This window comes from Syngnathus scovelli, chromosome 10 (assembly GCF_024217435.2).
Source record: "Syngnathus scovelli strain Florida chromosome 10, RoL_Ssco_1.2, whole genome shotgun sequence".
In the NCBI taxonomy this organism is placed as follows: Eukaryota; Metazoa; Chordata; class Actinopteri; order Syngnathiformes; family Syngnathidae; genus Syngnathus; species Syngnathus scovelli.
In genome coordinates this window covers 12773570-12798831 of record NC_090856.1, presented here as the reverse complement: position 1 = coordinate 12798831, position 25262 = coordinate 12773570, and the positions used below count along the sequence as shown (strand labels likewise).

Sequence of the window (25262 nt, the reverse complement as noted above, 5' to 3'; positions counted from 1 at the left end):
CTGTCTGGTAGCGCCGAGCGTGACCTCTGTTGGACTTCTTGGAAATAAATCCCATTTTGTTGCAGGGCTAACGAACGGGATCAGGCGAGCAAACGGGAGTGACGCAGAGAAAATTCAGACAAAGCTTTGTGCAAGCGCACAAGGTGATTTGGGCTTGAGTGACGTTCACCTGGGGTCCAACTTACAGAAACGTACACAGCGGCGAATGCAGACAGAGTGGCATGCTGTGATGGGAAGCTTTTCCTGCCCGGGCAGAAAAGAGCAGAGACCAATCAGTGAAGAAGGCTCGAGCTGGAAAGCAAGCAGAGGCAGCTGCGACGGGGGGCACACCTGGCGGCGGCGATGGCATGTCGGTCGAGTCCGGAGCAGATGTCCTTGGTGATGTAGGCGTTGGTTTCGCAGGAGACGTGGCTGTAGTTTGGCTTGCAGACGGTGAGGAAAAAGGGGGCGTGGCAACCCGTCGACAGCTGGATGATGTCAGTGACCAGCGCCGTCGCGCACAGCCCAAACACGTGCACGCCTGACATGGCCCACCCCACCAGGAGGGAGAGAAGGAGAGCAGGTTCATCAACTGGATGGAGGCCTGCGATCCGACCCCACCAGAAGGGAGAGAAGGAGAGCAGTTCCATCAACCGGATGGAGGCTTGCATAGCACCCTGAGCAAAATTGGCTCTGTGGGCCCCTTTGTGCCAAAACGAGTGATGCTTGGCCACTCACTGAATTTCTTCTAATGGGAAAGCGCCACTAAGGGCACCGAGATGCCAAGAAGCAGACTGCATATTCATTTCCTCTGAGGGCATGCCAATGAATTGGATCCGCGTGGCTGATCGGATCTGCGTGGCTGTCCCGCTGCCTAACATTCCCGCTTCAAACTTGCCACAGCGAACCCGCAAAACAGCACGAGGGGTGCCTGCCATGCACCCAAATGACCCAGATGGACAAACAGTTAGATCACAAAAAAAACTTGTAGTCATTGTTTCTTCACTCTAGTCTAGAAAAGGCCATTATTTGCGAGGAGTCACGGAGACCTGAGCGGGTGCGCGTCACCGCCTGTTTTAAGCCTCAGTCTGAGCAGAATATGACGACCAACTTCCTGCTGTGCAGCTGTGGCGGGGCTCGTACCCACAAAGCGGACGGTCCTCCTCAGGAAAGAGTTGAAGTTGCAGCCTCCCGCGGCGATGCTGCCTTCTGCTTGCTGGGCTGTGGTACGGGACTGCAGCAGATAGAGGAAGGCCTCCACCAGCATGATCTGCCGCCGCACGGAAGCACATGCGCGTCAGGAGAGGAGGCCGCGGTCCCTCGTTTGCTCGGAGGCGGCAGGTACCGAGGCGGCTGGGCCGGCGAAGGCCAGGCTGAGCAGCATGAGCAGCGGAATTATTTCGTCGCCACCGTCCACGTATGGTTTGCTGAGGTCGCGGTCGTGACAGCGGAAGCCGAGTCTCGGAGGCCGCAGCATGTCCGTCAACTCCAGGAAGTAGAGCGACACCATTGAGGAGGCCACGATGGGAAGCTACACGACAACCCAAGTTACAGTATCTCACAAAACTGAGTACACCCCTCTCATTTCTGCAATGTTTTAATTATATCTTGTCATGGGACAACACTGAAGAAATGACACTTTGATCCAATGTTAAGTAGTCACTGTAGAGCTTGGATAGCAAAGTAAATTTGTTACTTCAAAGTAACTCAAATACAACAATGAATGTGTAAAATGCTGGCAACAAAAGTGAGTACACCCCAACTGAGAATGTCAAAATTGGACCCAAACGTCAATATTTTGTGTGGCCATCATTATTTTCCAGCACCGCCATAACCCTTTCAGGCATGGAGTTCACCAGAGCTTCACAGGTCGCCGCTGGAATCCTCTTCTACTCTTCCATGATGACATCACGGAGCTGGTGGATGTTGGAGACCTTGCGCTCCTCCACCTTCCGTTTGAGGATGCCCCACAGATATTTAGGTCTAGGGACATGCTTGGCCAGTCCATCACCTTCACCCTCAGTTTCATTAGGAAGGCAGTAGTCATCTTGGAGGGGTGTTTGGGGTCGTTATCGTGTTGGAATACTGCTCCGCGGCCCAGTTTATGGAGGGAGGGGATCATGCTCTGCTTCAGTATTCCACAGTACATGTTGGCATTCATTGTTCCCTCAATGAACTGTAGCTCCCCAGTGCCAGCAGCACTCATACAGCCCCAGACCATGACGCTCCAACCACCATGCTTGACTGTAGGCAAGACACACTTGTCTTTGTACTCTTCACCTGGTTGCCGCCACACACGCTGGACAGCATCTGAACCAAATATGTTTATCTTGGTCTCATCAGACGACAGGACATGGTTCCAGTAACCCATATCCTTAGTCTGCTTGTCTTCAGCAAACCTTTTGCGAACTTCCTCGTCCATCTTTTTTAGAAGAGGCTTTTTCCTGGGACGACAGCCATGCAGACCAATTGAATTCAGTGTGCGGCGTATGGTCTGAGCACTGCCAGACTGACCCCCCATCAACCTCTACAGCAATGCTGGCAGTTTTACGCCTGTTTTCCAAAGCTAACCTCTGAACATGACGCAGAACGCGCACCATGGCAAGGCCTGTTTTGAATGGAACTTGTCCTCTTAAATCGCTGTATGGTCTTAGCCACCGTCCTACAGCTCAGTTTCAGGGTGTTGGCAGTCTTCTTATAGCCTAGGCCATCTTTATGTAGAGCAATAATTCTTTTTTTTAGTTCCTCAGAGAGTTCTTTGCCATGAGGTGCCATGTTGAACTTCCTATGACCAGTATGAGAGTGAAAATACCTAATTTAATACACCTAATCCCCAATCACACCTAACACCTCGTTACACTAACTAGTCGCATTACACAGGGAGGAAAAATGCCTAATTGGTCCCAATTTTGGCTTAATTTTGAGATTTTCAATTGGAGTGTACTCACTTTTGTTGCCAGCATTTTACACATTCATTGTTGTATTTCGAGTTACTTTGAAGTAACAATAAATTCACTTTGCTATCCAAGCTCTACAGTGACTATTTAACATTGTATCAAAGTGTCATTTCTTCAGTGTTGTCCCATGACAAGATATAATTAAAACATTGCAGACACGAGAGGAGTGTACACGCTTTTGTGAGATACTGTAACTGCATGCATGCATGTGTGCGTGTGTGTGCGATTACCTCGACAAAGTAGAAACATGGCAAGAGGGTGAGACTGGCCTTGTACCATTTCTTTTTTATCTTGTCGGGTGGCGAACTCATCATCATCCTGGAACACACAAACACGACGTCACAAGCCGAGTGCACGGCAAACCGAAACAACAGGGAGTCGCTGATGGTGTCGGGGTGCACTTGCCTGTCTTGTGTGCCGACACCGTGAGTTTGATTCCCGCATATTTTTTTTTTTTTTTTATTATTATAATTTTTTTTGGTATGGCGCCGATGTGAGTGGCAGCCTCCCAGCAGTGTTCTCACTTTTTCTCTTTATTTTCTTCTTGTCTCCTTTTTCTTTCTGCCTTTTTGTCCATTCGGCGATGCTGGTGCCTTCTACCTCTGTATCGCTTTGGATCGGATATTTTTTTTTTTTCCCCCGGGACCGGGATAGCTGCGCACATCGGTCGAGACCGGCGTAACTCTACGACGGCTTCCTGCTTATCCGGCCGGTCCTGACCGGGTCCCTCGCCTTGGCCTCGCAGCCGCGACCCCTGTGGGGAGTCCGCTCCCTCGTGCTCGTCGGAACCAACGACCTTCGCCGTGCTAGCCCCGTGGTGACCATCTGCACGTGCCCCGACTGGGTGCCCAGGTCGCTGCTCACACGTTTGCCTGCTTCGTGATGTTTTCACCGATTCACGACCACGGTCCATTGGGCGCCGTTGAACTGGACTGCCCTTACACCTGTTTGTGTGTTTTGGGGTGTTCTCTGATATTGAGGGGTGCTGGTTGGTCGCTGTTACTTTTTTTCTTTTGTCTTTTTGCTTTGCTTTCCTTTGCTTTGATGGCTTTTATCTTTCGCACTTTCTGGCGCCGTTGTGTGCCAGCCTTATGAGAGCCTATTGAGTTGCGCTCATGCCATCTGTGTGTCTTTTGTATACCAACTCTGTGGTATGGATACTGCTGGGGCCTGAATTTCCCCACCCCCGAGATCAATAAATATTCAATCAATCAAATCAATCAATCATATGAACGTGTGTGTGCGTGTCCAAAAAAAGAAACGTGATACACGCAGTAATTGAGGGCGCCAGGGGGGGGAAGGTGATCTGTAAATATAAAACTTGTCACTAAAAAGACTTCAAATCTTGAAAAATAAGTTGGTGAAACCTGAAAATAAATATTGACCAAGCCAAAGCAAAACTATTTTCAACTCAAAAAAACTTTCAAACAAGTATTTATAATTTGAAGACAGTGTTTTATTTTTGAAGTTTTATGCTCAGCACGTTTATTTTCATCCATCCATCCGTCTGTCCATCCATCCATCCATAGGCAGGGGACACCCTGAACTGGTTGCCAGCCAATCTCAGGGCACAGAGACGAACAACCATTCGCACTCACACTCACACCTAGGGGCAATTTGGAGTGCTCAATCTGCCGACCAAGCATGTTTTGAGGATGTGGGAGGAAACCGGAGTGCCCAGAGAAAACTCATGCGGGCCCGGGGAGACCGTGCAAACTCCACAGACACAGTTAGGTGGAATCGAACCTAACTGTGAGGCGGTCGTGCTAACCAGTGCGTCACCGAACCGCCCTGTTTATTTTCAGATTCAAGTTTTTTTTTCCCAAGTACACAACTTTTGACCCCAATCTACCGCCATAGATCCTCGTGTTTTTTGTGAACTCACAAATACGGCAAGAATTCAGCTTGATCACAAGCTTACTGACAGCATGGCACCCCTTTTGAAATCCTAAATTGTGACAGCATGGCCTAAAACATTTTAAATCAATTACTTTTTGAATTTAGGACTTAAAAGAGACCAGAAAACACAAAATATTCACATCTAAAAACAAGGGGTCTTTATTACATGCTATATTAGGGGGCAAATGTAGCAACTGCGTTTGCAACACCGATGCGTCGGCGCATGTGCCGAGCTCATAGAGCGAAGCCCTGTGTCGGAGCGCGTATCGGTTTAAGGAAGTCACGTGACCGAAACAGCAGCAATATCGCCTGTCAAGGAAGCGCGCCAAACCTCTGTTAAAGGAAGCGCATTGTCAACGGGATGGATCTGCCAAAACAATATCTGATCTTTTGCGATTAAACGTGGAAGTTATCAAGAATTATGGAGCAGCCCCAAGTCAGACACTGGGACAATCAAAAGGCCCATTACACTGCACTCCAGCCTCATCTGTGCCGTGTGAGCGGGTGTTTTCAACGGCTGGAGAAACTGTGTCCAAAAACCACAACAGGCTAAATGCCAAAACATTGGAAAAACTTATTGTTTTAAATAAAAATTTGTACAAAACAAATCCCAGCACACAAGCGTCCTCTTTCACAACACGTTCACTTAGATTTTCATGTTATGATACATGTTCACATTATTGATTCACTGTAACAAAAAAGGAAAATATATTTTAAATTTAAATATGTGAAAGAATACAACATAAATCATACTTAAATTAATTAATGTGTATACTAGGTCATCAAATCAGTGTCAGTTGAGTCTGTCAACTAGGTTGCCTGTAGTATATTTAAAGGGCTAGAGACATCCCTTTTTTTTTTCAATTAGAACGGAATTTGATAGAATGTATAAAGTGAACACATTTGCCACATTGGAAATTAAAAATGGACACCGATTACTAAGAATAAAGCTGAAATGAAATACCAGTTTATCGATCGGGTCCCGCACGAAGCCAAACTGGCGGTGCCTTTACTGTGACGTCACAAGTTGTACATCTGGACGTCAACAAACCCAAACAACATGGCAGATGATAGCGACAGCTCCGTTTCTAGCGGCAATATTAGCATCATTTTATCATTTTATCCGATTCAGAAACCTCTTTTGACGCAGAATATGATGAATCTAGCAGTTCATTTGGGCTGGGCTGAGCTGAGCACATTTTCTGAATTGTGCCCCTCCCGTCACTCTGGTTAGGTTGGCATAGTAAAAAGTGCTCTTGGGGGCTTTAGAGTGCCGAGTTGATCTCGGCACATGAAGACATGACCACCTGCAACGTTTGGTTTAGGTTTTATAAGCATTTTTAATTTTATTGCTTAAATAGCATTTTCTCGACGAGCTGAGCACGTTTTCTGAATTGTGCCTCTCCCGTCACTGTGGTTAGGTTGGCATAGTAAAAAGAGTAGAGTGCCGAGTTGACCACTGCGAATGAAGAAATGAACATCTTTTTAGGCGCATTTTTAATTTTATTTCTTAAATCGCATTTTTTGGACGAGCTGAGCACGTTTTCTGAATTGTGCCCCTCCCGTCACGCTTCGACATGCTTTTCAAAGTCTCAAAGTCTCCTTTATTGTCAATTCCTCCGCATGTCAAGACACACAAAGAGATCGAAATTACGTTTCTCACTATCCCAGGGTGACAAGACAGCGTTCACAACGCACATACAAGTAAACAACACAGGAAAAATAAAACAAGAAGATGAACAATAAGAGTGATAGCGCGCTAGCCGCTCCCGATGCACAGCAGAGTACGGAAAGATAAAGACAGAGTTCACAACGCACATACAAGTAAACAACACAGGAAAAATAAAATAAGAAGATGAACAATAAGAGTGATAGCACGCTAGCCACTCCCGATGCACAGCAGAGTCCGGAAAGATGACAGTCAACCAGGCCACTGTGAACACGAGCACACAGCAGGCACGCACTGTCCGGTTCGTGGATCCTATCAGGCGAACTCAACCCATCTTGTCGTCCCGCGAACGAATGTACGCCAGGACAATGGAAGGCACGGCTAGGCGAGCTGGGTTGGCCGCAAACCTGGCCCGACATCTCCGCGCTGGCCCCTCTTCTCTTTTTGTTTACATTCACTGAAGCTAAACGCGTACAACTTGAGACGTCATGACACGTCACTTCCGGCTGGCTGCTCGGTGCAGTCAAACTCGTCTGTGCGGCAAATTAAAATATTTTTCAGAGCAACAGCTTCCTTTTCGTTGATTCGAGCGTCAATTTATATTTATAAGCCCATACGCTAACTAAAACCGATTTATACATATACCGGTGTCTCTAGCCCTTTAAGGTCAAGCAAGTGTCAGCACGCAGTCACACAGTATCATTAGTTTGGCAATGTGTCCAAACGCTTCACGACGACTCATCAACCAATCACTAGTGTCCACCGTTGATATGGAAAAGACCCAAATGTGATCTGAACACACCACGTAGACAGTATTGTATCGCAACCCAGAACACTGGACGAGCTGTCGCTGGTACGCACACGCTTAGGTTACATACACCCATCCACGTGCGTCATGTCATCACAGCAGCTGGACTCAGATCCCATCTGGCCTACCGAAAAACAGTTTTGCTTGAATTCACCCGTATGTATTAGAAACGCAGTACGTTGCTCTCGCGCGCGCTTAGTGCAGTGAGAAAGAAAGATGCGGCGCAAACGGGGTCACGCGCCTCACCTGATCAGATGCTCCACTGTCACCTTGAACACACGAAGACAAAGGGAAACGCCTGCACGACCGTCTTGTCCGCAGAGCTCGTGAAGAGGAATATGCACGCGCCCGCGCTCTGCAGTGTCACATGGACGCGTGCGCCAGTTACCTAGTTAAATGTCGCGACGCTATTGGCGAAAATAAAACGCCCAACGCCACTCATTTGTTACAAAATGTGCCAAACTCTTGACGTCGCAACGATTACAGCGACGAGATTTCACATGATCAAATAATCTCGTGACGTCAGTAAGTGGAAAAAACAAAACTAAAACAAGGTCTCGTGTTGGGTGCCAATGCTTTGTTTGACAAGGGAATCAAAATAGCTAGGGTCGAGGAAAAACGAGTACAAGTGTGCGTGCGTGTGTGGGGAGTGAGTCCACTTTCAATTGTGTACATCGGAAGGCATTTCCTGACGTCATTTAATGTATAAAGCGCACCAATGTCCCATTGAAACGCATTTGGCAGGTAGGCAGTGGCCCCGGCCACTTATCGAAGTCTGGCGAGGCCACAGGTTCCATGGTGACCGAACATATCTCTGAGCATTTCAATGTGTGTTTATTGATGATGATGTTGCTCATATTGGAGCTAATCATCAGCAGCCTGCAGCTGGAGATGATTGGCATCTTCCGCTTTGGCCAGCACCTCAAGATGTGCAGGTGGAGCTTTGCTGCGCACTGCAGTCTGTTTGGGTCATGGGGGTGGTGCTTCCTGCCTCCCCGACCGTAGGCTGGCCTTCTTCGCCTGGCCCCCCCTCTCGGCTGGCTTCGGCCATCCACAAGTCGGCCACACGGCTGACGTCGGCTGGGCCCTCCTGGCCGGAGGATGCCAGCGCTTCAGTGATGATGGCAGCCGTCTGTGCAACCCAGTTGAGCTCAGAGCGGACCTCGCTAGTGGAGGCCGGCGCCACTGGACTTTCAGGCGGCGGCCGGAGAACGACTGAGGAGACCGGAACGAGCCTGGCATCGGCGGGCTCCGCCAGTGGCGGTTGCGGCCCGGCGGTGGCGTTGTTGTTGAGGCTGTCCTGCAGTGCAGTCTGGTTGGCGTTACCTGCCTGCTGGTTGTGCAGGAGCATCTCCTGGATGCGGATCTGTTGCAAGATTGCGGGCAGCTCATAGTGGTGGAAGAAGTAGATCATGGAGTGCTGCCAAAAGAACAACAACGGAGTTAGCTAGCAGTAGGTGGGGCCATATGGCCTCCCTTCTTTTGCAATAAGTCTTTTTTCATCAGCGCGATGTGTCGCTAGCCTCATCGCCTGCCTCGCCGCCTCTCGGTCGAGCTTGGTCAAGCGCCGCTTGACTTTTCATCTTTGTGCGCGGGCCTCAGCTGACGAGCGGCAACCACGACGACTGACCTGGATGAAGAGCCAGGACGTGACCAGCGCCAGGCTGCTGTATTGGCCGTTGAAGCGGTAATGATACGCGTAGAAGGCAAAGTGATACAAATAGAAGAACCTGAAAGGCAAGGAGGAGGGGGGTTGGTGGAGAAGGGGCCAGCCAGGGTGGTGCCGGGCCAGCCAGGGTGGTGCCAACCGGACGCTGGGCGACTCACCTCAGCCAATGGCGTTTGCTGGTGTTGGTGTGGCAGCAGATGGCGTCATACTGATCGGCTAACCACACAATGAGGATGATGTAAAAGGCTGTCGTGGTGTCGTTGAAAAATTCAGACATGATGGCCTCCATACCTGACAATACGACAGGAAGGCACAGCGGCAAAGTTGTCATTCTCTCGAGTCACAATACGCTTTGGCATGCTTCAAAATCCAGAGCTTGCGGCAAGTTAGCGGAAAACTTCCGGCGAGCGGCAGTGACAAAATAACGGCTCCACCTCTAGCGGCGGTGGGTCAACTCACCGACGAGGGCGAGGATGACGGTGAGCAGGGGTGCTGCCGGAAAGGCGATGGTCATGTTCATCTCCAACATCTGAAGGAGGTCCACTGAGACGAGCCGGGTGCCGAACCCAGAGAGAAAACATATTGTGCGTTGGGCTGCTGCGTCACACCGAGAGACGTCCGAGCCGACGGGCTACCCGACCAGTGTTTTTTGAGAACCAGATGTTTTGCATAAACTTCAACTGGGAGTGGAAAAGCTTCAAAATGTGCGCTCAAGATTGCTACGTGTGATGCCATTGATATGCTCATGCTGGTGCTTGCTTGTAGTTTTTGAAGAGACGGCTATTTGAGCCTAAAACGGTGGGACAGCAGTTAATACAACAACATTCACAAGCAGGTTGTCGCCCTCTGAAAACAGTGGCTCAAGTCACCCTTTGACACCCCAAAAAAGAGTCTCCTTGGGATGTTGGCCACCTCTGGAAAAAAACGCTACATCATTCAATATGGCCCTTACCTGAAATTAGTCATGCATATGATCCGTGTTTGCGCCGTTTTTTGCGCTTTTCAATTAAAAAAAAAAACAAAAACAAAAAAACAACTTTGGCCATTATTTTAGTTAGGGTGATGCTGTGTTCTTTGTCCACTCCAAATGAGAAGGTAGATCAGAAAAGTAGCTTGCGTCTGCAAGACTACGTTGTATCGCCGCCTGGTGGCCGAGGCGGGTACACTGGAAGGAACGGCAGCTTGACCTTCTAGCGCAGGGGTCGGGAACCTATGGCTCGAGCCAGGTGTGGCTCTTTTGATGATTGCATCTGGCTCGCAGATCTCAGCTCTTCAGATAAAACATCACATGTTTTAATCCAGCCATCGATTTTCCGCGGCTAAATCCTGTTCCGGGCTGCAGTTGGCTGCAGGAGCAATTGTCCATTGATTTAATTGGATAAAAACCTCCAGGTAAACGCCCCCTTTAGAATTAGTTTGCTCGATCACTAGCTCAGGAGCAGCTACTGTCCATTGTTTTAATTGGATAATAACCTACAGGTACGCCCCCTTTTGAATCAATCTGCTCAGTCATTAGCTCAAAGCTAACCCTTCGACAAAGATGACGAAAAGAAAAAAAGATGACAAGTATCGTACATTTCAGAATGAATGGACTGAAGAATTCGCCTTTGTGGAGAGAGCAGGTTTTGCGGTGTGTCCAATTTGCAATGACAAAATTGCATCAATGAAGTACATTTCTGAATGAATGGACCGAAGAATTTGCCTTTGTGGAGAGAGCAGGTTCTGCGGTGTGTCTAATTTGCAATGACAAAATTGCATCAATGAAACGGTCGAATGTAAAGCAGCACTTTGACACGCGCCATGCTACCTTTGCATCAAAATACCCTGCGGGAGACAGCAGAAAGAAAGCGTGCCAAGAGCAGGGTGCAAGCTAGCCAGCAGCAATTTCACGTATGGACCCGGCAAGGTGACTATCATTCCGCTAGCTTTGCTGGATCTTTAGCAATAGTGAGGAACGGAAAACCATTCACAAATGACGAGTATGCTAAAACGTTCATGCTGGATGTAGCCAATGTACGTTTTGATGATCTTCTGAACAAAGACAAGACATTCAAACGGATACAAGACATGCCTCTGTCGACAAGAACTGCTCATGATCGTACCATCATGAAAAAAAACATCAACATCAAGAACAATCTACGATCACGTTTAACGGATGAAAGGTTAACCTCACCAAGTACCAACCAGACTACAAAGACATCAGCAAATCTATGCAGCACCAGAAGTCGCATTAATAGTGAGTATTATAACAACTTTATTTAAAATAGTAAATTCAGAGGCTTACTATACTGACATTTAGTTGAATTTACTTTTAAAATATATGGCTCTCACTGAAACACATTTCCAAATATTTAGCTTTTATGGCTCTCTTAGTCAAAAAGGTTCCCGACCCGTTCTAGCGTGTATAGAATGCATTTGTTTTTCATACAGAGCAACTCACCGATGAAGACGAAGATCTGGTGGTGAGAATACCTGAGCAGCATGGACACCGACAGAGTCTGAAAAACAGCACAAATGTCACTTCCTGTCCGCTGACCACTCAAAGCCAGAACAAAAGATGAAAGCTGGAAGCACCCCCCCACCCCCGCCGCAGTTCCCTCCTTTAAAAAAATTGGTAGAAAGACAGAAAAAGGGATGCCTCCCTGTTCCAGACCAAAAGAAAGAAAAAGTGGTGACATTCTACTAGCTACGGACTGGCTAGACTAGGACGGACCGGCGTGGGCTTACAAAGATAACCATGATGACGAAGGCAGCCAGGTAGGAGGTCCTGGCCATCCACATGCTGACAAAGCGGTAATGTTCTCCAGAGACCACGTTCCTTAGGAAGCCTTGGCACAAGCACACGAGGCTTCATCATCGCTGAGAACTCGACATGGCAATCGGCCGTGCACACCTCCATCCGTCCGTCACCTTTGTTCTCCTCATTCTCCGCCAGCGCTTTGACGCTGGACATTAGAATGTCGTCGTAGCCTAAAAACTCGTCCAGCAGTAAGCGACTGAAGCTGTCGCCAAAGCACTCGTCCTTGGTGGGATCTGAAAGGCAAAGCGGCGTTTGGCTCACTGGCGGGTGGAGGGGGTGGATCATTACCAAACGGCATCTCACCCAGGGTGACGATCATGACCGGGATGTTGAGTCTCTGCCGCGTGCCCTGCGACAGCCGCAGGAAGCCGTACTCCAGCGAATATTCCACCATGTACTCCTCCTGAGGCCAGGCTGCGGGAGTAAAGTGTCATGACGAGCGGCCAGCGGGGAGGCCGAGCCACACCACCCACCTTTGGCCGAGTGACTGAAGGAAAGGTCCTGGCTTTTGTTGGCCTTGCCTCCCGCCCCTCCCAGCAGCTCCGGACGGGGTTCGGTGTCCAGCTCAAACTGCCGGCGGAACATTTGGGCTCAGACTTCGGCTGCCGCGGGGTCGGCCCGATACCGATTGCCATGTAAAGCAGCCCCTTTTGGCTCCCCTGTCGTATTGACACGAGAGCAGGGGCCCGTTTGGAAGACCGCGCTTTTCTACCAGAGCGCTTCCTCATTCAGTGGCACTCAGATTGTGCGCCGCTCGAACGTCATTCTCGGGCAAGGTCGGTTGTGCTTAAACCAGCGGCAGGTGACGCTCATAGTTGCTTGGCCGAAGCGTGGCTTGTCTCAAAAACAAAATCAATGAATGACTGGTCAACAGAAGCAGTGTGTGTCAAATCTAATGAAGTTTGAATCTTGGTTTTGGGTCCTAACTCTAAAGATGATCACAATCTTGAGTCCACCATTTTGTGTCAGAAGGGCTCCGGTGAGCCCAATTTGGGGATCCAGCGGCAGCGCGCGAGCGAGCAGTTGGTCTTAGGCTCACCTGCACCGAACTGTTGTCAAACGTTCCCAGCATCATCTTGTCTTCCTCCTCCTCTTCCTCTTGCAGCGCTGCCAGACTGAGCGCGGCAACAGCGGGCCCCCCTCCTCGGCCCTCCTCCTGCAAGCGGAAGAACTGCAGGAAGACGGGTGGCCGGCTGGAGTTCCTCTGGATCTCCACGCGCAGGATGCCGTCCCGGGGCCAGTGCTCCCTCACTCCCTCCAGGCAGTTGATGGGCGAGCGGGAGAAGGCAATGTGGATGTAGGCCAGGATGAAAAGGACGAAGAGAGCCTGGTGACCAGCAAAGGCGTTTGAATGACGAGTGCTGCCGCCGCCCGGGATTTGAAAGCAATTCCAGCGAGCGTACTCGCCGACAAAGCGGATAGACTGACGGCCGCGGTTGTTTTTTGTTCTAATTTGGGCTTTGACACATTCAACCATCAGCCATCAAGCACGCCGCGACGGCGAGATTCCAATTTGTCGCCCACTTTGCCTGCCTCGGTGCTCCCCTTTCTCGAGCGCTTGGCTTGACTGGAATACTAGTGGGAATCCCTGTGTGTAGCTCGTCGTACTAGCAAGTTGGATTCGGAGCGCAACTGCACACGACTTGCCGCCACCAACAAAAGGACTGTGTGACCGCTTGCTTTTTGGAGAAAAAAACAGCAGCACCGCCTTGGCAGGTGTGTTTCAGAGTCAACGACCGTTTTTTTTTCATTTAAAAGGAATAATGTCGGATTATGATTATTAGTCCTTTAAGTACAGCGCTACGACTACGGTTTGTTTTTATGTATAAGAAGAAGGGTGAAAGGTCAAGTGAGGTCACCTTGAGCAGCACGAAGAATTCAAAGACCCTCCTGAAGGACGGCGGGAAGAGGCGGGCATAAGTGACGGCCATCTTGAAGAAGAGTGCATGGAAGAGGCGGTCTCGAACATTGATGAGGGGGTTCTGGTTGATGTTGGGGTTCCGGATCCTGTTAGGCCCCATGTTGTTATTGTTGAGCGGGATGTTGTTGTTGTTGGCCTGGTTCTCAGACATCTCAATGGCGGGGGTGTAACGTCACGGCGTCCGGACGATTCTAGGTTAGCATGGCATCAAGTTGCGATCCTCTTCCTGTCTTTGGTCTACAACACAGATTGGACAAGGCAAGTACACGCAACTGATGACGGCAATTCACACAGTGCAGTTAGTTGTTGTCGAGTGAATAAAATCAAAGTGGTCAAACATTTCTTTGTTGACCAATGCAAACAAATCACGTGACCTCTGCAAGGGTCTGTTTTCGTGATGGCGGAACCAAGTCAGGCCTGACTCAACATCCAGCGGTTCGATCGTGTCCCCTTATGGCTCGCTCCTCCGAACAACGTTCCACCGGATCCGCATACGCACTTACCTGTTATTGGCAGTGCCCATTAGATCGCATACTTGAGATTTCTTCCCCAGGTTTTCACCAAACTACGGGAACGGACGAGCGGATTCCGTCAAACGCGAGCTCGTCGGCTAACACGCTTAGCTTCTCTTAGCTTACTTCAGCCGTTACTAGCCACACGTAGCGAGGGAAACAAGTCAAGTAAGTCCGCCGAGAATGGTCAGAGAACCTCGAATCACACTCGAGACGCTAAAGTTCCGACATTTCTGAGCGGTGAGCTCAACTGACTGCAAACGCTGCAGACCGGAAGTACGTGAATTTACCGGAACTACGGCGTTCCCAAAATGTGGAGTCGAAACCCGGACGTGTTCATGTTAAGTACACACGCCTAAGTAGGAAAGATAGGATCCTTTCATCATGGATGGTTATTAAGTTTGCAAGCAAAGATTTGTGTCACGCGCGTTTTGTCATATTTTTGGTCCATTATTTTATCGGTTTATCGATCGATAAATTGGAGAAGACTGCATTTAGCTATGATGATCAGACGTCCTTTTCTTATACCGGACGTGTCCTACTTTTGAGACCTGAAAAAAAATGTCCGGGGGCAATTTCAAAATTGTCCGGGATTTTGCGCTCTCACCAACAGCCCCCCCCCCACTCCAGTGCTGTCACCAACAGCTGCCCCCATTCCAGCGCTCCAACCAGTAGCAAAAAGGTGTCCTTTTTTTCAGAAACCCAAATCTGGTAACCCTCATTTAGCATGATAAAATGTACTCAGTTATTTCCAAGTGTCATTATCCAATGATGTTTGTGAATTTGCCATTGTTTAAAACTAACCTATGGCCGGTCCTTGCATCCACTTTGAGGACATTTCCTTGACAATAGGACCCCCACACACACGTGCTGGCTCATGTCAGATTTGGTGAACCCGCCCGTTTTGCCATTATGGAGCAGCATCGCCTGAAATTGACATCCAGGGACCTGCCCTTGGACTCGCGTTACGAATCACACGACTCGCCCGTTTCTGGCTTAGGTCGCGTGACGTGGCAAACCCGGCCCATGGGCACCCTGATGTCAATTCATCAGCTTCCTTCTTCTTCTGTCAACGCCAAAGTCATCAGAGTGCCACCGCTTTTGGCTGAGTGGAGCCAATTGAATGATGCATGTATTTTTTTTTATTTGAGTTCCTATTTCCGTGGACAAATGTCCAAATATTTGGGGTCAAAAACAAGACTGTGCTGCTTTCATTGAAAAAAGTCGGGCTCAGCCTCTGTAAGCTTGGCAGGGCACCGGCCGGGTCGTCGTTGTCGGGCCCCGTGTGTGTCAAGTTGTCAATGACATCCAGGCGCCGCAGTGTCTTCGGAGCCCTGGACGCGTCGGAGGTGCGTCAGGGTGGCGTCGCAGTCTCGCGCATGGAGACGCAACATGTCGGCCTCTAGGGGGTGGAGCCTGCCGATGATGACCAGCGAATGGAGCGGCGTGCCCAGGTCACACAAGCTCATCTGCGCCAAGGTGGCCGTACGGATCTCCTGGTCGGCGGCGCCCAGTCGGGCCACACCCACGCACAGTGTGTCCTCTGTCAGACCTGCGCACGGTAGCGCGTGTCACCGACTGGCCGTCGGGGAGGCGGCTGTGGCACGACGGCCATCACTTACCAGGATCCTGGCCACACTCGTTCCGCCGCCTGATGATTTCCAGCAGCTGAGCAGCCGCTTGCGCCGCGGTCATGAAGCGCGGAGGCTCGTAGATCTTCTTGCCTCTGAAACGACAGTGCCCATCAATCCTGGCCCGTCGATGACAGAGTCATCACTCTGCTTACCTCATCAAGTTCTCCAACGATTGCTCTTTCACTTTCAGGTCTGCAAAAGTGCGGGGGGGAAAAAGCAAGTCAGGTGCTGCGTGGCGAGGCGCTAATGCTAACATGCGCCATCCCTGGGCCAGTTCTAGAGCGGCGCGTATATTAGCATAGCGGGCGGAGCTTACCCAGCAAGCAGAGCGTGTGCAGGCCGGCCGCTCGGTTCTGCAGGATTTTGTCGTAGAAGCTTTCGGGTCTCCACGAATCGGTCCAAAAGACCACCGACACCGTCTCTCCAAAGTTGTACATCTGACGCACACACAGGCGTAAATATGAGCTCATGAAGCCGATTTCCGAGCCTCGCTATTCACAAGGGTGAGGAGGCACCAGCCACTCCTAACTCAGGAGTGGCCCAGACCGTACGAATGGAAACACATTTTGCTTGTGAGCATTCAAAGGCCGGTGGGTGCTCAACGCGGACCGGTCGGCACCCGGTGGCAGATTCCAAAGTGGAACGGCACACCTGCAGGCCGCAGCAGCCCACGGCGTTCATGACCGACGCGTTGTGGACCACCTGGTACGGGATCCCGGCGCGCACCGCCCTCAAGACCAGATCGCTATGAGTGGTGGCTCTGACGATCAAAAAGCAGACGTGAGAAGGCCCATTACGTGACAGGCGGGTGTCTGGCTACGGTCCCCCACCCGAAGGGGTCGCCCACCACCAGGAAGGCCACGTCCGTCTCCTTGGCGTGCTTCAGGATCTCGTCGGCTTCCTGCTCTACCAGATCTCGCTCGGCCAGCGTCAGCTCCTTCCCGTAAAACTCCTCCTGAAAAACGTCCTGAGCCCATTAGCGCACTAACGGCATCAAAGAGGCTCACGTCGCACTCGAGCTGTTTGTTGACGTTAGTGAAGGGGCGGGGTGGGGGGCATCAAACAAGCTTACGTGATATTAAAGCTGCATGTAAAGCGGCTAATGTGACATATAGGACGAAATAACCATTCAAGAAAACACACAAATCCATCGCCTATTACTTTTTTCTCCGTTAATTAGGGAGAAAAATAATTGGACCAAATTGAAATTTGCGTCGCTTCATGCTAATTCAAAGCGACAGGGCAGAACACACGTCAATGGAAATTCAGCTCCTGGTTTTCTCGGGAACATCTGCTGACGAATGAGCAGATGTTTGCAAATGTGGAATTTTGAAGCTAAGTCTGCTTTTGTGGCGCATGACGACAATGATTTACCTTCTATGATTGGAAGTTAAACCGGGTCTCGTTTAAACGAGCAATCAGTGATCCAAGGGCCTACCGAGGAACTTCAAGGGGTCTCTTTTCGCAACATGCTCGTTGGCATCTCCACGTTGGAAGCACTGGTGCTCTCGTCGACTGTTTGTGAGCCTCGTCTGGTGCTCACCGCCTCGACACATTCGAGTGGACGCGTAGCGCGCTTTCTCCCTCTAAACGTTATGCATGTCTTCGTGTGTTGGTGGGTGGAGAGTGAGAAAAGCAACTGACCAGAGCCTCCTTGCCCACACTCAACATGGACGTGTAAGCCTCCAAGTAGACGCGCGAGCATTTTCTCACCACCTGCAACCCTTTCACGGTGATGTCAGTGGCGTCCCCGAGGCCCAGCCCGACCAGGTACAGCATTTCACCCGGGAGAGACGACCGGCACAAAAAGCACCGCACCACACTTGACCTTTATCCCCGACGTCACTCCACTCTTCCTCGTCGTCTTCGTTCTCTCTCACGTGTTGACAAAGCCTCCCTGCTTGATTTGCGTCTGCCGTCAAGCGTTGACGTTTCACGACACTTGGGGTGCCTTTACGACCAGTGCCTTTTTTTTTTCGTCACACACGCATACATTCGCACCGTCACATATGGGAATCGAAATCACGGTGTCGGCACACATGACTGGCAAGTGCAGCCCCACACCATCAGCGACTCCCATTTACAACTAGTGCCTTGTCTCACCGCACGTCAGCCAGATGACACCGTCCCTCCTGTTTACCCTTCCTCTCATGCTTTCTTTCTCTCCTGCGCTACATCCGCCGCTTTCTCACGCGCTCTTTTAATGGGGGCTATGCACGTGACGTCACAGACCGGCTGACGGTTTGTTTGGGTGGCAAAAAGCGGCGGACGCTAACAGGGCCTAGGCTGAATTGAGCTTTAGAGATAGGTGCACTGGGGCATTTTTTAGCATTTTATCGGTGGCAGATCGTGTTACGGTGCAACTTTGACCATGGTGAAGAGTTGTTGTGCCATAGGATGTGCCTATTGCTTCCAAAAAGGCGATGCCAAGAAGCTGTATCCGTTCCCTGCGGACCAGACCAGAAAGGATAGCTGGGTTGCGGCGCTTCGTAGGGCGGAACATGGCCGCAATAGCTCCGAGGTTTGGAAGCCAACTATCCATTCTTACATCTGCTCAGATCACTTTGTGGGAAGTATGTAATTTTGTTTTATTGACGTCAACATTCAACTGTGAGGTATACTGGATGTAGTGCTATAAGGTACACATCCACCATCAGAGGACGCTGGCATGAGTACCTCTCATAACATTTGAAATGTACTCTTTATTTATTTTAATGTATGTGATGTTTGTTTTTTACCCTGTGGGCCAAGAGCCTGTAATAAAGTTTATTATTATTGATTGGATATTCCCTTTTTCTTGCTGCTACTCAGCCATGACCTAAGGAATGCATAATTACACAGCTTCATTACAGTATGTTTGTCCAATTGCTAGTTTCTAATACTTAAATTGTTAACATATCTACAATTATAATATATTATCATTATATTATGTACTGCCATGGCTGGCATCTTCTCCGTTTCGCTCCACTAGCTGTGACTCAACGGAATGGACATAACCAGCCGTCAGGTAGCGATATCGTTGCAAACTCTTGTAGGCTCTGAGGTCTTCCTTGGTATATGGACTTGAACAACCTATCAAATAGTAGTAAATGTCTGGATATGTTACTGGCGGAAAAGTCGCCTTATCAGAGGACCAAACGCTTGCTGTCCCAGCTCGTGCTACGCTTGAGCTGGTGGCATTCTTACTTGGTTTCCACAGCGGATCAACACGAATGTTATATTTTTTCAACTTTTCAATGTATCTCTTGCGGCTTTCTTGGTCCAACTGGACAAAATAATCACTCACGACACCCACCCAGGCCGCCATCCTCACGAGTCTAGTGGCAGTGGACGAGGCTTTTTGCCAACCAAACAATAATGGCTGCCCCGATCTGTGACGTCAGTGCATATCCGCTATTTGTCATGCTCTTCCTCGCTTCCTCTGCTCTTCCCCGTCTTACTTTCTCGCACTCTCGGTCAGTTTCGGTCTCTTGGAAAGCTTCCAAAATGAAATAAGTCAAGCAAAGCGAGCTGTTTGTCAGGAGCGGTTGTGGAGCATGGAGCAGGACGACCAAGTGCAGCTTGGACCAGGGTTTATTGAAGCAACTCAAAATACAGACTCGGTAAACTGACATGACTTAAACAATAACTTGACTGACTGACCGGGACGTGGAACAAGAAAACAGCAGGACATGACGGCACCAAGACAGGACGACAACACCGAACGACAGCAACCAAAACCAAAACCAAAACCAATGATCCGACAGGGAGAGAGGGGCAGACAGGACTTTTATACACGACAGGTAACGAGAGGCAGGTGGGGACAATCACACTGATCATGGGCACACAGGAGGGGAGGGGCGAGCACACAGACAGAAACCAAGACAGACACATAGTGGGGCAGTTGGGGGCGAGACGTGACAGAACCCCCCCCCCACAAGGAACGTCTCCCGACGTCCCAAAAAAAAAAAAAAAAAAACCTAGGGGAACCGAACCGCACCGCACTCGGGCGGCGACTTGGGGAACCGAACCGCACCGCACTCGGGCGGCGACTTGGGGAACCGAACCGCACCGCACTCGGGCGGCGACTTGGGGAACCGAACCGCACCGCACTCGGGCGGCGACTTGGGGAACCGAACTGCACCGCACTCGGGCGGCGACTTGGGGAACCGAACCGCACCGCACTCGGGCGGCGACTTGGGGAACCGAACCGCACCGCACTCGGGCGGCGACTTGGGGAACCGAACCGCCCCGCACTCGGGCGGCGACTTGGGGAACCGAACCGCACTCGGGCGGCGACTTGAGGAACCGAACCGCACCGCACTCGGGCGGCGACTTGGGGAACCGAACCGCACCGCACTCGGGCGGCGACTTGGGTAACCGAACCGCACCGCACTCGGGCGGCGACTTCGGGGACAGATCCGCACTCGGGCGGCGACTGCGGGGACAGATCCGCACTCGGGCGGTGACTTCGGGGACAGAACCGCACTCGGGCGGCGACTGCGGGGACAGATCCGCACTCGGGCTGTGACCTAGGGGACAGAACCGCACTCCGGCGGCGACCTAGGGAACAGAGCCGCACTCTGGCGGTGACTTGGGGAACCGAACCGCACTCGGGCGGCGACTTGGGGAACACAACCGCACACGGGCGGCGACTTGGGGAAACAGAACCGCACTCCGTGGAAACTCGGGGAAACACAACCGCACTGGGGCGGCGACTTGGGAAGTCTGTACCGCGATCGGCGGCCACTCACAAAGTCCGTACAGTGATCGGCGACATTCGGAAGGCGGGGCTCTGCGCGGCGGCAAGAGCCATCACGCGCCGCAGCAGTGGGAGTGGAGCCAGGGACGATCGCGGGTCCGACGCAGCTGGCTTCGATGTCTGGCGACGTTCGCGGGTCCTGCGACGCTGGGGTGGAGCCCGATGGCGGCCGTGAGTCTGATGACGCCGGGGGGGCACTCCGATAGCGGCCGCGGGTCCGGCGTCGCGGCAGCGAAGTCCGACGACGGTCGCAGAGCTGATGGCGCCGGGGGGGAATTCCGATGGCGGCCGTGAGTCCGGCGTCGCTGGAGCAAGATCCGATGGCGGCTGCAAGCCCATGGAGCTGGAACATGCTCGGATGTGGATCGGGCGTCGCAGCGGGAGCTGGTGGTGAAGGGTGGTCCAAGCGCTGGCCGCTGTGATGGTCGGATCATTCTGTCAGGAGCGGTTGTGGAGCATGGAGCAGGACGACCAAGTGCAGCTTGGACCAGGGTTTATTGAAGCAACTCAAAATACAGACTCGGTAAACTGACATGACTTAAACAATAACTTGACTGACTGACCGGGACGTGGAACAAGAAAACAGCAGGACATGACGGCACCAAGACAGGACGACAACACCGAACGACAGCAACCAAAACCAAAACCAAAACCAATGATCCGACAGGGAGAGAGGGGCAGACAGGACTTTTATACACGACAGGTAACGAGAGGCAGGTGGGGACAATCACACTGATCATGGGCACACAGGAGGGGAGGGGCGAGCACACAGACAGAAACCAAGACAGACACATAGTGGAGCAGTTGGGGGCGAGACGTGACACTGTTTCGCTTATTGCGGAAGGTGCCGCTTGACAAAGACATCAGTTTGATGGAAGCGTAAGCGAGGTACCAACTTTTGGGGGCCAACCACTAGCTTTGTTGGTGCTGGGCCAGTTCTGTGTCACTTTCCTGCCAATGTTGTCTCTTGGATTCTTTTTTGGGGGTTGGGCAGGTTTTGTATCACATGACCCTTGGCAGGTTTTGTATCACATGACCCGTGGCAGCCGAATCGTAAAATGCAACTTCTTCCCGACGCTGACCCAATCTTTGTTGCTTTGATCTGTGTGTGCCGGTCGAGGAGCGCTGCCCACTCATGAGTGATGGGGGTTGAGGGGAAGGCTGACATCTGGATGGGACGGAGAGCGAACCCGTCCTCCATTCCCTCTTTGCGGCCCCACACAAAGCTGACAAAGGGGGTCCATTAAGGGGGCCCATCGAGGGACTCTGCATTTGAATGAGCATGCTTGAATGCTAAGAGGACCCTTTGGAGGCAGCCTTGGCTCCTCCCTCTCAGCCGCGCTGGACCAGACCGGATGTCCAACGTCGAGTGTGGCGGAACGAGACCAAAAATACTCAAGTTGCCAGCATGCAAGGCCTAGCTCAAATCAACCTTGCCATGTGACCTACCTGCTACGTGGCCCCGCCCATAAGTGCGCTTAGCATGTCCCCTCATTGCTACATTGACGGCAATGCCATGGCAACCGACATGAATCACCACCCACACACATTCGCTTACATGCGCACACACAAAGATTTTCTCCGTTTTGTGGGGTTTTTTTTTGCAAAAGATCCCGAAACAGAACCTGAGTAACCCTGGACCACAACCAGGACTTGTGAAATCCTAATTCCTGATGACCTAACTTGTGGTTTTCTGCTGTACTTCTCCACTGGTTACCATGGTGACACTCAGCTATGTGGACTCAGACCTTTTGTTGGCCACAAAGCCCCGAACCCAAGCCAGCACCCCTACCGCCACCCTTTCTGCATGTTCACTCTGTCAGGAGCAAACTGAGCGTGCAAGTTCACTCACATGTCCAACTGCCAGCCTCGCATACGCTCTGACTGTCAGGCAACATTGGCAAAGTGAGAGCCCGGAGTAAACTCCTTTTGGACATTAGCTGCATAGCACACATGTCCTATAAAAGTATTCTCATCACATTTTGAGGCAATTGGTTTGCTATTCAGCATATTTTCATCAATCATACATGCCAAATACTGAATTGAGTCTTTAATGTCATGTTAATAGGCTCCATCTGAAAAAGACAATGAAGATTGATGCAATTGAGGCCAAGCCCCCCGCCTCCTTCTGCATGTGTGCGCGCGGCTGCTTCCTGGCACAAGCTCGCGCGCGCTTGCATGCGGAGCGGTGAGGCTGCTGCGCATTTTCTTTCCATGAGCATCAAGCGAAAGGGAAAAAGAAGACTGCATCTTTTACGCACTTTGAAAGCTTGCTCGCGTGACGTCATCGCGCATCTTGCGCTGCTTTTTGCACCATATGTCAGTTTCAGTTTGGATGAAAAACAACAACAAGGCACGTCTCTTTCACCGGTCATCGCCTCAGCCTCCCTGCTAAAGGCTGACTGGTGGGAACTTTTTGCTTTTTTCATGGGAACTTTTTGTCCACTCTCTTTTTGTCCACTCTCTTTTGGCTTTTTGACATCTCTTTATTCCCACTTGTCTTGACTTTGCTTGAAAGTGGATCACGACCGGTCAGATCCTGTTCGGCCCAGCGTCTTCTTGTTGTACCCCCCCTGCGATCAGGATGCGGCGGGACCTGGTCATGCCGCAGTGAAGGTGAGACGACGGCGTCGCTTGGGAGCAGGTAGCGCGGAGGAGGGGAAAGGGGTGCCATGGCCGACCCCGTCCTATCTGGCCTGATCGCCAGGCACTACAACTACACTGGCAAGCTCCGGCTGCGAGACGGCGCCTCAGGCCTGAAGGCCGACTCGGCGGTCTTCCTGGCGGTGTGCTGCCTGATTGTCCTGGAGAACCTACTGGTCCTGGCCACCATCTGGAGGACCAAGAAGTTCCACAAGCCCATGTTCTACTTCCTGGGCAACCTGGCGCTGTCGGACCTCCTGGCAGGCATGGTGTACGGCGCCAACATCCTGCTGTCGGGCGCCAACACCTACCGGCTGACGCCCACCCAGTGGTTCCTGCGCGAGGGCTCCGTGTTTGTGGCGCTGGCGGCGTCCGTCTTCAGCTTGCTGGCCATCGCCGTGGAGCGCCACCTCACCATGGTGAAGATGAAGGTTCACGACGGGGGTGGGCGCGCCAGCCGTGTCTTCCCACTCATCAGCGCCGTGTGGATGGTGGCAGGCATGCTGGGCAGCCTGCCCCTGATGGGCTGGAACTGCATTGGACGGCTGGAGTGCTGCTCCACTGTGCTGCCGCTCTACCACAAGACCTATATCCTCTTCTGCACCAGTGTCTTCAGCGTCATCCTGATGGCCATTGTGGCGCTATACGCCCGCATCTACGCCCTGGTGCGCAGGCGCCACAGCCGCCGGCTGGCCTCACGCTCCATGGCGCTGCTGCGGACGGTGGTGGTGGTGCTGAGCTGCTTCATCGCCTGCTGGGCACCACTCTTTGTGCTGCTGCTGCTGGATGCTGCTTGCCGCGTGCACGGCTGCGCCGTCCTCTACCAGGCCGAGTGGTTCCTGGCCCTGGCCGTCCTCAACTCGGCCACCAACCCGCTCATCTACACGCTGACCAGCAACGAGATGCGCCGCGCCTTTCTGCAGACGCTGCTGTGCGGATCAGCCCGCCTACACGCTGCTGCCGAGTTCGGCCTCAGCCGCTCTGAGAACTCCCCGCGCCCTGACGGTGAGGAGGTGCCACCGCCGATCCACCCCACCCTGTCCTCCAGCTGAAAGGCCGGGGTACGTTGGGGGAAGGCTGCCTTGGCCCAAGCTTGGCCGCCCTTGGCCTCCGCGTCCGGTCTCAACCTGCCGGCACCTGGACCCGGTCTGACATCTTTTCTGCCTCCCTGAGCAATTTAAAAGTTAAAAAGTTAAAGTTCCAATGATTGTCACACACACATCTGGGTGTGGTGAAATTTGTCCTCTGCATTTAATCCATCCCCGTGTGATTTTGATCCATCCCCTAGGGGAGAGGGGAGCAGTGAGGAGCAGCGGTGCCGCACTCGGGAATCATTTGGTGATTTAACCTCACAATTCCTATCCTTAATGCCAAGCAGGGAGGCAATGGGTCCCATTTTTATAGTCTTTGGTATGACCCGGCCGGGGTTTGAACCCACAACCTTCCAGTCTCAGGGCGGACACTCTACCACTAGGCCACTGAGCTGTTGACCTCTGCCTTCCCTCCGACCACATGGGAGTTTGTCCGCAGAACCACTTCGCCTTTAGATAAGTCACTCCAACACTTTGAGAATGTTCTTCAACTTTGTGAGCCATTCTTCTTCTTGCACACCTTTTGGCACATCTTGTTACGCAACTCATTTTGTCAATGTGGTTTTCTCAGTGTCTTGAAGCATTTGACGCTTCGCTTGAAGTCACTCGACTTTTCCAAGTCCTTATATTATGTAATTGGAGCGTTCCCATGGTAACCTGCTTTCATCTCCGGGGACGTGTTGACTGATCGACTCCGTAACCTCATTAGCACTTAATAAAAAACTCAAATAGAAAACTACTCTTTATCAAATTGTCTGACCTTCGTGGTTCCTCACACTTCAAAGATCCAGACCAGTGTTGGAAAAAACCTTGAGAGCAACCTCTGTCTCCCTCTGTCTGTCTCACACGCGCGAGCGTCACACACACGCACACACATTTTTTAAACGCAATACACGTGTATTTTGGACATTTCCACGTCTTGTCTCGCGCGCAGGGAGA

The 25262-nt window shown here is 51.5% G+C and overlaps 4 protein-coding genes across 13 annotated transcripts in view; 1 reads left to right on the top strand and 3 right to left on the bottom strand.

The window, feature by feature from the left end:
- Nucleotides 1-7720, bottom strand: part of plppr3b (phospholipid phosphatase related 3b) — a 41255-nt gene extending 33535 nt beyond the window's left edge. For 2 of the 8 annotated variants that reach the window (XM_049730185.2, XM_068652238.1), the window contains exons 1-6: nucleotides 7559-7720; nucleotides 3167-3254; nucleotides 1325-1510; nucleotides 1123-1249; nucleotides 331-583; nucleotides 170-243 (exon numbers count right to left, since the gene is read on the bottom strand). In XM_049730185.2, the coding sequence (XP_049586142.1) occupies nucleotides 170-243; nucleotides 331-583; nucleotides 1123-1249; nucleotides 1325-1510; nucleotides 3167-3253 (727 nt within the window). In that variant the 5' untranslated portion in view covers nucleotide 3254; nucleotides 7559-7720. Of the gene's footprint in view, nucleotides 1-169; nucleotides 244-330; nucleotides 584-717; nucleotides 1511-3166 lie in introns of those variants that run through there. The other 6 variants (XM_049730212.2, XM_049730210.2, XM_049730218.2 and 3 more) reach the window with 6 other exon arrangements.
- A 272-nt stretch (nucleotides 7721-7992) lies between these two features.
- Nucleotides 7993-14491, bottom strand: tmem259 (transmembrane protein 259). Its single transcript, XM_049730407.2, has 12 exons — nucleotides 14206-14491; nucleotides 13641-13939; nucleotides 12821-13108; nucleotides 12255-12351; nucleotides 12085-12195; nucleotides 11892-12014; nucleotides 11709-11809; nucleotides 11422-11479; nucleotides 9441-9524; nucleotides 9140-9272; nucleotides 8943-9042; nucleotides 7993-8732 (listed from the first exon to the last, which is right to left on the bottom strand). Exons 2-12 carry the CDS (start codon nucleotides 13851-13853, stop codon nucleotides 8235-8237), a joined length of 1806 nt encoding a protein of 601 aa, XP_049586364.1. The 5' UTR covers nucleotides 13854-13939; nucleotides 14206-14491; the 3' UTR covers nucleotides 7993-8234.
- An 842-nt stretch (nucleotides 14492-15333) lies between these two features.
- dph5 (diphthamide biosynthesis 5) lies at nucleotides 15334-17777 on the bottom strand. 3 transcript variants are annotated; one of them, XM_049731466.2, is made up of 7 exons: nucleotides 17493-17777; nucleotides 16679-16803; nucleotides 16500-16608; nucleotides 16165-16285; nucleotides 16001-16040; nucleotides 15837-15940; nucleotides 15334-15766 (listed from the first exon to the last, which is right to left on the bottom strand). In XM_049731466.2, exons 1-7 carry the CDS (start codon nucleotides 17625-17627, stop codon nucleotides 15513-15515), a joined length of 888 nt encoding a protein of 295 aa, XP_049587423.1. In that variant the 5' UTR covers nucleotides 17628-17777; the 3' UTR covers nucleotides 15334-15512. The 3 variants fall into 3 exon arrangements, with proteins under 3 accessions (XP_049587423.1, XP_049587432.1, XP_049587441.1); XM_049731475.2 differs by having other exon boundaries at nucleotides 17562-17777; XM_049731484.2 differs by having other exon boundaries at nucleotides 17565-17777.
- A 167-nt stretch (nucleotides 17778-17944) lies between these two features.
- On the top strand, nucleotides 17945-25062 carry s1pr1 (sphingosine-1-phosphate receptor 1). Its single transcript, XM_049731295.2, has one exon. The coding sequence runs from the start codon at nucleotides 23262-23264 to the stop codon at nucleotides 24282-24284; it is 1023 nt and encodes a 340-aa protein (XP_049587252.1). The 5' UTR covers nucleotides 17945-23261; the 3' UTR covers nucleotides 24285-25062.
- The last annotated feature ends 200 nt before the right edge of the window (nucleotides 25063-25262 follow it).